Source organism: Leptodactylus fuscus, chromosome 1 (genome assembly GCF_031893055.1).
Source record: "Leptodactylus fuscus isolate aLepFus1 chromosome 1, aLepFus1.hap2, whole genome shotgun sequence".
Taxonomy (NCBI): domain Eukaryota; kingdom Metazoa; phylum Chordata; class Amphibia; order Anura; family Leptodactylidae; genus Leptodactylus; species Leptodactylus fuscus.
This window is the reverse complement of record NC_134265.1, coordinates 46155001-46167854: the sequence shown is the minus strand read 5'-3', so window position 1 is coordinate 46167854 and position 12854 is coordinate 46155001. Positions and strand designations below refer to the sequence as shown.

Here is a 12854-nt window from a genome sequence, read left to right as displayed (position 1 = left end):
ATGTTAAATATTTGTTAAAAAAAAATAAACTTTATATAAAATCAGAAGCGATTATCTGAACCTTTTTAGCACCCCAACGTATACGTATATTATCACATTTCTTTCACATAGTACTTTCTAGACTTACAAAGCTGACGATAACACAAATGATTTAAATAAAAGTATAACAATGCATTTTTTTTTTTCTTTTTTCGTGGATTCCATTATTCAGGATGGTAGGAACTGAGGTTTTTCAGATAAAAGGGATTTCTCTAAATTGGAGCAATATCCGTACGACACCTGGTATTTCCCTCATTAAATTGAGAAGCTCTTAGTTAGCAGAAGCTAAAAGACTTCACAGTAAGAAGCATGGGTATCACAAAGTCACTAAGCAGCACAAATCCTTTTAATTCTTTTATTTTTTTTCTATTTTTTTTTTACTGTTTTGTGGCCACCCCGGGAGAGCAACACATATATCGAAGAGATGACTAACTTACCTAGGAGCGGAGACATATTCTGAAAAATCCTCAGCAGCTCGGGGGTAACGGACGGACAATTTTCCAAAGTCACTAACCTAGAAATGATAAGAAATATAAGATCATTCCAACTTTTTCACATATGCAAAATCTGTGACAGAGCGGATTTTAATCTCGTGCATACATCAACCTAACCTACATTTTCTGTAGACACAGCAGACACACCAGATGGAATAAAAATTCAATTAAACTTCTTTAAGAACATTTGCCTTAACATACAAAATATACCGGCAGAATAAATATATAAAGAAAAATAAAATATATATAGAAATAAATATATTCCCTTGGGTTGTCGTTTTCTGCCAAGTTGTTAAAAACTCAGTCTATAGCTTTATCCTGGGAAAGTTAGAGGACAACCAATATAGATGCCAACAAATCTCCCACAGGGGCTGTCGTCAGTTTAGAAAACAATCTGGATTGGCAAATCTACCTTGTTAGAGTTGTATATCCCCGGATCCTGCACGGCTGTGCGACTAAGCAGGCCACGCTGCTACTGTAGCGGCCAGATGTTAAACTATACAGAATGGTATTCGAAGAAATGTCATCCATGCTGCCGTTGTAAACCGTTTAGTTTTCCCCATAACCTATTTTAGTTAGCTTTCAAGGATCCCTCAATATATTTTTATTTTGCTTACTTATAGAGCGCCCTCATATTCCGCAGCGCTTTACAGATATTGTCAAAACTGTCCCATATAGGGCTCACAATTTACATCCCCTATTCTTAGGTCTTTGAAGTATGGGAGGAAACCGGAGTACCCGGAGGAAAGCCACACAAACATGGGGAGAACATACAAACTCCTTGCAGATATTGTCCTTGGCTGGATTCGAACCCAGGGCTCCAGTGCTGCAAGGCATCAGTACTTCTCACTGACATTAAACTCAAGTCCATAAAGCAGATGCTCCAAGGATTCAAAACGGCTGTGAAAAATCTGTTTTTCATGGCCAATTTTTTTAGTTTTGGTGTGCATGAGCCCTAACCGAACATCCACATGGAAAAGATACCCCACAGATTTTCTGCCATGAAATTTAAAGGGATTCCATCATTAGAATCCATTTTTCAGGTAATATCACGTCAACATAGCCTTAAGAAAGGCTATTTGCCCCCTACCTTTATAGTTTTGCTCTTCGCCACCATTCTGTTGATATACAGTTTTTTTCTGGTTTGCAAATGAGTCTCCAGACAGCACAAGGGGGGCCAGGGCATCCTCTTTTGCTGCCTGAAGACTCGCCAGAAACACCTCCATCTTCTATAGCTGTGCCTCTCCGCCGTATCCTTCGTGTAGTCATCTTTTGGCGAGCCTGCATTTAGAATCTAAATTCCACGCATGTGCAGTCGGTTCTACCATTGGACTTTTACTGTGGTTGCTTACATGAGTGTACTGTGCCTGTAAGTGGCCACAATAAATAGGCCGAACAGACATGCGCAGAAGCCCGACGGCAGAGTCGACTGCGCATGCGCAGAATTTAGATTCCAAACACAGGCTCGCCAGAAGAAGACTACATGAAGGACGCAGCGGTGAGGTGCGGCTATAGAAGATGGAGGCATCACTGGAGAGTCTTCAGGCAGGGGAAACGTTCCCTGTGCTGACTGGAAACTCATTTTCATACCGGGAAAAACCAGTATAGCAACGGAACCGCGGCGTGGAGCAGAAATGTAAAGGTAGGGGACGAAAAGTCTTTCTTAAGGCTATTTCGAAATTATATTACCTGAAAAAGGGATTGTAATGATAGAATCCCTTTATGGTAAAAAATCTGCAGTGTTTACAGTGGCAGGAAAGTGGATCAGACTTCAGTGAATTTCATCGACATGCTGTAGAAATAAAAACCTTTGGAGAATATATTTTTCCTTTTTGCAAACATAAAGCCCCACATATGAGCCAAGTCTAAAATGCCTCTTGAACAAAGCAAAAAAAAATAATAAAAAATACGGTAAGTGTCCCGTTACATAATCATATAGATATGAGGAGACCAATGAGATACAATCTTGGAATAGATTCGAATAAAATTTAGAAGACCTGATCGATCAATCATTGTGATCGACTGTTTCTCCGGTATGCTCTAGTATCTACAAGCATGCTTGCAGTGCAAGTCAACCTTCGTACCGCAGATGGGCTGCCAGTCACATTATATCATTATAGTACATCGCAAACATAGGGGACTTCATGTTTTCTGTATCTCGAGGCTTAGTACAATTTATATCAAGAGACCCTTTAAATGGTCAATATCCGCTCACTGCACAGGTTTCATTCTAACCATCTGTAACGGAGAAGGCATCCGTCAAACATAACCTCTGTTCTCTCTACTGGATGTCAGTAAACCTTGTTCATAAAGTGAATGAAGAGATGGACTCTGCAAGATGTCACCTCCGAAGCTGCCAATGTCAAATCCCTGCTGAGGTATCGAGCAAAGAATTTTTTTTTATTTATTCCTTTTCTAAACAAACAGGAGACGGCTAAAAATGTGTGGCAGGAGCTTTATTCCGAATCATTGTCGCCTCGGACGGCACGTGCACCATTATATGTGACCATGAATATATCCGCCTTTATGTAAAATAATCAAGAACAAGAAACCCAACATTAAAAAGGAAAAGTTTTTTTTTAGTGAACTGCTTGGGATAAGCATATATGCCTATAGCCTTTATATTACAGAACACAAAAATGTTATCCAGACTGAGATCCAGCAAACCAAACGTCAATGCCAGCGACTGGCATAATAAGTATGCTTGTGCTGCCCTCCTCAGCTCTGTGCCAGTACTGCTTTACATAAAACCAACACATGTTCATACAGAAACACAAGGCAAACATAGTAAATCACTAGAAACGTAAATGACACAAAAACATAAAATTCCATTTCAATGTAACAAATGAAGCTGTCCATTCCATATCACACCAGCCAACACTCTGATATGTATAACAGTCTTAAGATGGTCCCCTGGCAGGAGATGTAGGGTGAGAAGGATTGACTAAATATTACATTTTTCTTCATTTTTTTTTTTAAATATATATAATGCCTTTATTAAAAAAAAATTGTTCAACAAAACATACACACATGAGTATGTGAAATCTATTCCAAAAAGGCACACAGTATGCAAACATTGCTCCAATGTTGTCAGTTCCTAACATGCCATGGTGACTTCTCTCTCCTTATTCTTCTGGACTTCTCTGCAGCTTTTGACACTGTTGACCATCAACTCCTCCTCACTATTCTCCGCTCAGTCGGCCTCAATGACACTGCGCTCTCCTGGTTCTCCTAGCTCTCAGACCGCACTTTCAGTGTATCATTTGCGGGCTCTGTTTCTTCCCCTCTTTCCCTTGCTGTTGGGGTTCCTCAGGGCTCGGTCCTAGGCCCTCTGCTCTTTTCTCTCTACACAGCCCCCATTGGACAAACCATCACCAGATTTGGCTTCCGGTACCATCTGTATGCTGATGACACCCAATTATACACATCTTCCCGTGACTTCACCCCTGCACTCATACAGAACACCAGCGACTATCTTTCTGCTGTCTCTAATATCATGTCTTCGCTCTGAAACTAAATCTCTCCAAGACTGAACTACTACTGTTTCCACCATCTAATAGATCTGTCCCTGATATATCCATTGCAGTCTCAGGCCTTACTATAACTCCTAGGCAGTATGCCCGCTGCCTCGGGGTCATGTTTGACGCAGACCTTTCCTTCACCCCTCATATTGAATCACTCGCACGTTCATGTCACCTCCACCTCAAAAACATCTCCAAAATACCAAAATATGCCCTTTCCTTACCAGAGATACACTAAACCTCCCACGCTTGTATACAAGACTTCTCCCGAGTTGCACCACTTCTCTGGAATGCTCTACCCCAGACAATCAGATTAACTCCCAATTTCTACAGGTTCAAACGCAAACTAAAGACACATCTTTTCAGACAGGCCTATCACAATTTCTAACGTAAATCCTTCCGTACTATAATTAGAATCCCCAAAAATTTAACCCTCCTCTGTCCCCGCTCCCACATTTACCCCACATGATATGATGCCATTTCAGCTAACTTTATATGTCCAAGCTCCATCAACATGTTAAAGTACATGACTGTTAACGGCTCATAAAGTTTTATGTTTGTGTAATGACAGTAACCTCTAAGGGAGTGTTCACACTACCGTCAGTGTCCGACAGCTAGTGTCTGCTGCTAATGTCCGTTCAAAATCTTGCACGGACATTAGCAGCGGACACTAGCTGTGTCCGTGACATTTTTCATTCATTTAAATGGAGATCGGGTGCGTTGTTTTACACTCCGTGCCTGTCCTTAAATGTCCGTTCCTAAAGATGTCCGACTTTTCAAGCGGACAGCAAAACTCGACATGTAGGTTTTTTCTGTCCGCTTGAAAAGTCGGACATCTTTAGGAACGGACATTTAAGGACAGGCACGGAGTGTAAAACAACGCACCCGATCTCCATTTAAATGAATGAAAAATGTCACAGACACAGTTAGTGTCCGCTGCTAATGTCCGTGCGAGATTTTGAACGGACATTAGCAGTGGACACAAGCTGTCGGACACTGTCGGTAGTGTGAACACTCCCTTCATACAAAAGTGTCTGACCTCTGCATAAGCAGAGTTAGAGAAAGACAATTAAAGAGCGGATTCTCCTCCACTTACTATGTGCTGTTTATGGCAACTAGTCTTCATCAGCTCAGAGAGAAATGCAAATTACAGATATAGTAGGAAGAGGGAAAAACTGCTAAAATAGTAAGATCTAAGTCATATAATGGCCAGAAATGGTGTTATTCCTCATGTACACACACAAGGCAGATTATCCTGAAATGTTAAATGAAACAACAGATACGCCATTCTAAAGTCCACATCTCAGGTGAGGGACCATCTGGCAAGGTTATCAGTTAACTAGTGCTTTCTTATCAATATGTCCATTTAGGTAATAAGAGAAGGGAGGGGGAGAGAGGGGCAAGGGGCTTGGTTTGAACACGTGGCCAATACGAAGGGGGGCGTTGGATGGCGATTGGTGGCACCTAAAAGAAAAGAGAACCCATTATGGAATCAGTGTATATCCTACTAATAGTTGCAGGTACCGTAAGGCAAGGCTGAAGCAATGTCTAAGGATTTGTTTAACATCGGACAAAACATTTCTCCAGGGTTTTTAAAAATGGAGGAACACTTTCACTCACCACAAGTAGAATGTAAGATAAGATACGTAGGGGGAAGTTGTTCCTATTCACCGCTATAAAATGGCTGAGATGTAAGAGTAGCTTTTATGGTGTTTGTGGATGGAGACGGTAAAATACCAAAAAGAAAAAAGTCCAAAAGGACTGAAGAATGTGCATGTCCATAAACAACATCATAAGTCGGTATGTGGTGCATTGAAATTCAGGCAAGTGTGGTGTGAGGAGTTTCCCATCAGGGAGTCCCGGTGTGGGGGAGATGTGGGCTCTGTAGGTGATCCTAAAGGTCAATATATAGCCGACAGGAGATGTAAAGCTGTCTCAATCAGGGAAGTCAAAATGTCATCTGCTCACACATTACCAAGACGTTCTATCCAGTATGTTATAAAGACAAGAGTGGAATATAAAGACAAGGCCTTGGATAATACATCATAATATCTAGTTTTCTATTTCTGAGATTTTTGCCAGCTCTACCACTTCACATCCCTGATTCTAATGCAGTTGGATTTTTCTCTAGCCACTCCCGTTTCCATTAGTCTCAGCACTCAATATGCTAATCGAGTTCTCTACTGTAAAGTGGGCGGTCCTGGTTTGGGGGTGATAGACAGGGATCACCCACTTACCAGTAGAGTGTCTAATTAGCATACCAGGTTCTAGAATGAATGGAAATGTTTGCTCAGGAACGGTGGGGGCTACAGAAAAAAATCGCAACTGCACCAGAATTAGTGGCGCAGCACCTAGTGGAGGATGGAAGAGTTGGTGGTGGTGATGAAAAGCCTCTTTAAGGACAAAAAGGAGTCATCCTAGTCTTTGTCCACCAATTCTCTGATAACTTTATCAGCATAACTATATGCCTGAAGATAATAAAAAGGATATGTGCCCACAATTTTATGCCGATATCTGATCTCTTTAAAGGGATCCGATGGCGCGGAGAAGACATCTAAAGGTAGGAGAAGAATAGCCTTTCTTAAAGAGGACCTTTCATCACTTTTGGGCACATGCAGTGTTATATACTGCTGGAAAGCTGACAGTGCGCTGAATTCAGCGCACTGTCGGCTTTCCCGATCTGTGCCCGGTGTACAGAGCTTACGGTGCCGGTAATGTAGTGCTCTATGGTCAGAAGGGCGTTTCTGACCATTAGCCAGAGACGTCCTTCTGCCTCGCGGCGCCTATCGCGCTGTACTGTGGAGCGGGGAGGAACGCCCCCTCCCTCTGCTCACACAGCTCGTCCATAGACGAGCATTATCAGGAGCGGGAGGGGGGAGTTCCTCCCCACTCCACAGCATAGCGTGATTGGCGCCGCGAGGCAGAAGGACGTCTCTGGCTAATGGTCAGAAACGCCCTTCTGACCATAGAGCACTACATTACCGGCACCGTAAGCTCTGTACACCGGGCACAGATCGGGAAAGCCGACAGTGCGCTGAATTCAGCGCACTGTCAGCTTTCCAGCAGTATATAACACTGCATGTGCCCAAAAGTGGTGAAAGGTCCTCTTTAAGGCTATTCCTACGTGTTAGTATAAAAAGGGTATCCAATTATAGGATCCCTTTAAATCTGTAAGCACGACGTATGGGTATGTCAATAATCTGACTGATACAAGTAAACCCCAAGTGATATAAGGGTGTCCATTTTGAAAGCTATCATTTCTAGTCCAGGGAAAGAAGTAAGGAGTAACTATCCTAAGTGTTGTTTGCGTCCTGAGATCTGAATAAGAGGAACGTTAGGTGGAGGGACAAGAAATGTGGCTGAGAATTGTAGAAACATTTCATTTTCCATGGAACCGAACCTTTTTCCTTCCAAGCCCGGACGATTATGGAAAGGTCTGACATTCGAACGTCAGCGATTTTATGTATGACCAGCTTTATAGAGATATAAATTTAAGTCATCTGTGCTTCTTTGACATAGGACTGCATAGAGTCCATAGCTTAAAATGGCCGACTGCATCCATTTCTCTCTCGTAAAGCCGAGAAAGGCTCATGGGAGTTGAAGGGTTATTTCAAGCATATCTATTGCATTTATATTACTTATATGTCACATCACTACCCTTTATGAAGACCCGCACCATCTTGAGATGACACATTGTCAGTTATATAGCGCTGCATGGGTTGTGAGGAACAGGCCAAGGGCAGAGCACACATTCCCTCTGACAGAGGAGTATATTGCAGACAAATGCATGTTTATATGGTGAGGGCACTAGATATGGATGAACGATCAATATATCTATTGACTGCTGTCAACATCACAAAACCGCAGAATGCCAGGAAAGCAAGCCAGTGCCGCAAATCAATGGTGCTTAGGAAAGTGAGGTATATTAACAAAGTCCGATCAGCCAGAACATTAAAACAGGTGAATAATATTGATTATCTTGTGACAATGGCATCCGTCAAGGGATGGGAGAGCTTAGGCAGTAAGTCAGCAGTCACTTCTTCAAGCTGATGCGTTCGAAGTAGAGAAAATGGAAAAGTGGAAGGATATGAGCGAGTTTGACAAATATCAAATTGTAATGGCTAGATGATTGGGTCAGAGCATCTCCAAGATGGTAAGTCTTGTGGTGTGTTACAAGTAAGCAGTGGTTGGTAGCCATCAAAAGTGGTCCAAGGAAAGACAACTCCTAACTTCGTAAAAGGGTCATTGGTGCCCAATGGTCATGGGTAGAGTTGATTTGAACACTAGATTTGAATACCTCGCTCCATAGGAATGCATGTTAGCCGATGCTTAACCCCTTGCTGTACGGCCATACATGCATTCCTATGGGAGCGAGGTATTCAAAACTCTAGTTTCAAATACTATTTGCTCATCTCTAGTCATAGGTACATGTAGAATGCCAAATCTGGCAAGTCCAAGTCTGGTACAATAATTCACAAGTACTTTACTGGAGAATAAATTGCTGAAAAATTTAATGTTTGGCTATGATAGAAAAATGTCAAAATAAAGAGCACATTGCAGTGTATGGGGGATGAATACTAACTGCAGGTTGGTCAGAGCGTCCACCACCAAGCGTGTCTAGAATGGGCACAGGGGCATCAGAATTGGACTATGAAGAAGGTGGCCTGGTCTGATAAATCATGTTTTCTTTCACACCATGAGGAAGAGAGGTGAAGGCAAGCCATTGGAGGCATTGTAATGCTCTGGGCAATAGTCCGCTGATATACCTTGACACCTGGTATTAAAGGGTTTTCTAAAATAAGTCATCATTTGAGGATCAGTAGGGGTCCAAAACCAAGGTTCCCAGCGGATCAACTGTTTGAGGCAGCAGTAGCACCCCGTGAGCACTGCGTTTGCTTCACAGGTCATTTGAGGTCGTAGCTCAGTTGCATTCAAGTGTATAGGACTGAGCTACGATGCCAAGGACAGAGACCACAAGGCTTGACCTAAGGCCTCAAGCATGTGTCGGACCCGCTAAGGATTGGTCATTAACTGATAAGCCCTGAGAATCCCTTTGATGTGGATGTCACTGTGACATGTACCACCTACCTAAATACTGCACAGAACAAGGACTCTCTTCAAGGCAATGCTATTCTGTAATGGTAATGGCCTCTTTTAACCGGATAATGCACCCTGCTGTACTGCAAATATTGTTCAGGGATAATTTGAGGAAAGATTAAGAGTTCAACATGTTGTTGTGGCCTTCAGATCTCCATCCGATCCAATACATGTGCGATGTGATGGAAAAACAAGTCCAAGCCATGGATGCCCCTCAAGTCTTGGTGCAAATAGCTCAGGACAGTGTCAAAGGTCAATGAGACAAAATTCTGGTGTCAGGATGGAGATCTAATGAGGGTTAGACAGGTGGATATAGTATTATGGCTTCACTACAATAAACAGCATATACCGGCACCGCTGCAGAGTGGATGGAAAATACCATTATAGGTAGAAATGGCAGAACTAACCGAATAAAGCTCATTGGTCATTCCCATACACAATGAAAGCTAGTCTATAGAGAAAAACATTAAGATTCAAAGCGCTTTCCTGTAGCGGCATCTATCACAGGAGAACTGAACCATCAGCCATAGAGAGCAAAACCAATCACAGAAAATGGGTACATAACTCACAAATGGAAAATGACAAGTCAATAGCTATGATAGCGCTCCTAAATTAAAGTGAAATACAGATCTTAGAGACAATACACATATATATACAGATGTAGCCATCTTCAGCTTAAATCTGATGACCTGCTGAACTCTGATAACTCACAACGAAAGCAATGGAAGAAGGCTGAGATAAAGTGATTAGCAACTGGTTACTTATCGGGTTAAAAGTCAGGTTAAACTTGGCTCCATCTAGATATATTTCTACAGAACAATTCTAGGGCCAGATTATTAGATATTCTGCATTATCCTATAGTCATAACAGGGGTTAACCAGAGGAGAAGAATCATTATCTCTTAATTTCAGAACATACTATTAAGGCTTCATTCACATGATGCTGAAAATTGATGTTATCCTAAAGATAGGTCATCAATATTAGATCTGCGGGAGTCCCACATCCGGGACCCCGCAGGTCACCAGTACCGAGACAGCAGGGTTCACTGTATTGTTTAAATACCGTAGACTTTGCTGTTCACTCGGCATACAAATTGTAGCGGCAAGTGTAGGTACTGCAGTGCTGCCGTGTAGATGTCAATGGGACAGCGCGACTTGAGGATGTTAACAATATGAACCGCGCTCTCTCTCGGTACCGGGAATGAGTGTTGAACCCCTGCAAATCTAATATTGATGACTTATACCAAGGATAGGCCCATTAATGTTAGAAACCGAATAACCCCTTTAAAGGGGTTGTCCCATCACAAGGATCCTATCTATACTGCTAGTTTATGTGGATTTAAGACTTTTCCTAAATGCATTGCTTTATCAAAACTGCTTTGTTTGGCCGCTATCTTAATTTATTCACTTCATTGTTTACACTCCGTTTCTATGGCCCTTGGGATTATCTGCTCATTTGTCAAGTGATGTAGCTGCCTGCTCTCAGGGGGAGAGGGGGAAGGGGCTGGGAGCAGCTCTGAGCTATTTGTGTCTTTTAAATAGCGGAGCTTTTCATATAGGGGAGGTGAGAGCTCTGGGATTTCTGAGTTCTTATCAGTCGGTTTAATTGAATTTGGCTGATAAGGGCTGAGAAGTGTGAAGTGAAGAAAGCACAACAGCCTGCAGGTTAGTGAACAAGCGTCATGGGAATACCCCTTTAAGCTAGTCATACATTTCATGTAGTTGTTCTCTGAACAGCTATTTCTCCTGAACCCTCACACACATGCAAGCTTGGCTCTGCTGTGAAAGCAGGTATTTTGAATGGTGGAAATGGGAGTAAGGCCTCGTGCAGACAACCATGGCCAAGATCAGTGTTCGATAATTTTTATGAATTACATGGTCACGTGTGCAGGTCGACAGTCTGGGCCGCAGAATATACAACAAGTCCTATTCCTGTCCTAAGTCCTGCTTCCGTAGCTCCTATTCATTTAATGAAAAGGGAGGCACAGCTGGTGCTTGGGCGTCACACGGGTGACATCTATGTGTCCTCCATGCGCTGCCCGTGCCTTTAATTCACGCCCAACTGAAAGCACCAGTGCAACCAGCCTAAGTCTCTGTGAGATTGCTTTGTTGGCAACTTATTTACTGAGAACTAAAGTATAGGGCATGCTATAATGCAACATACCTGATCCTTCACTCCTCCAATATCTGCTGTCAGATGGTCAGGAGGCCGCCATACACATAGATGACCGGTTGGTTCCCCTATTCAGTCAACAACAACCTATTCTGTATAGCTTTACTATATCTGACTTCTACCAGGCAAACCGTCCTGTAGAGTGATCACTGTAATAAAAGGCACTTGCACAAAGAGAACAAGCTCTACCATGACTGTGTATAGCAGAACTGATACATAAGACCGCATTAAGAAAAGAAATCAGTAGTGGCTAAGACAAAATGCAATACCAGCCTTTCATAACAAACTAAGTTCTATATATAAAACTCTTTACCATAATTCCAGGCCATCTTCCAGGAGGTATACGTGCGGCGGCTGCGAAACGTCCGTACTCAGCTGAATTACAGGAAGTAGGAATGGATATATATTCTGGCTGTCTCCACCTAAACCCTATTTCCAAAATCAAATAAAAAAATATTAGTATGACCGGTTTCCAATGGATGTAACATAACATTAGACGACCTTTATATTTGGTTTGACGATACTTTATATACTCAGAATCGCACATTCCTCCTCGGATTGTTTTCCTCTATTACTGAACATTTATATTACATGAACTTTACATTTGCTCTTCCTGCCTATTCCTTCAAGTCGCTGCTGAGGTTGAATGTAGAAAATGTAAAGGTTATGAATTGGGGATGAGAAAACTTTTTCAATTATATAGGATGGAGGAAAATATTGGGTAAAATCGTCACTGGAAATAACAAGAAGGTACTGGCGGATGTAACTTCAGCTACCAGTGCCAGGAAGCTGCTGCCAAGGCAAATAAAATCGTATGGTGCATCACAAGAGGAAGGCGAATGCTATTGGAACATGACAAGGACATAGTTTTGCCTCTATATAAAGCTGCATATTGAATACTTTGTGACGTTTTGGCCATGTGATTATATAGGAAGGACATAGAGTAGCTGAACCGGAGAAGGTGGAGATGAGGAAGACCAAAAGTCCATGTTATCAACAAACCTGAGGATATAATAATTTGTAAAGAAAGATGTGTTGGGGCACTCTAATCCCTATGTATAACTATATGGAGAGTATAGAGAATTTTCTAGTGATTTTTTTTTACACCTAGGCCTGTAGCCCTGCTAATAATGGATGAACCATGTTGTCTACAGGAAAGGTTTCACCAAGATCACAGATCATGAGCACTCAACTCCATCAGGTGAAGGTCCAAGCTGAATGTGTCCAGTATTTACATAAACCGGTCCTGTCCATGCGCTCTTTGCGACCCATACAGTCATAATAACCACCTCTGTGTGGTGACGAAGCCTTCATAGATTGCCATACAATATAATGCCCTGTTAGACCGCAACACAAGATAATGCCCTCAACAAGGTATGACGCGCCCATAGTGCCCTTCACAGTATAATGCCCCTTTAGTAGCCTTTACATGGCATAATATCCTATTGGTGTCCTCTCACTGTATAATGCCCTCACATAGTATGATGCCATCTATAGTATAATACTCCCTTTGTGCCCCCGTATAGTATAA

At 42.2% G+C, this 12854-nt stretch overlaps 1 protein-coding gene across 1 annotated transcript in view; it reads right to left on the bottom strand.

The window, feature by feature from the left end:
- IPO11 (importin 11) overlaps window positions 1–12854 on the bottom strand; it is a 335766-nt gene that overhangs the window by 190869 nt on the left and 132043 nt on the right. Inside the window, exons 21-22 of the mRNA XM_075269811.1 lie at window positions 11637–11752; window positions 477–553 (exon numbers count right to left, since the gene is read on the bottom strand). Of these exons, the coding sequence (XP_075125912.1) occupies window positions 477–553; window positions 11637–11752 (193 nt within the window). The remainder of the gene's footprint in view (window positions 1–476; window positions 554–11636; window positions 11753–12854) is intronic.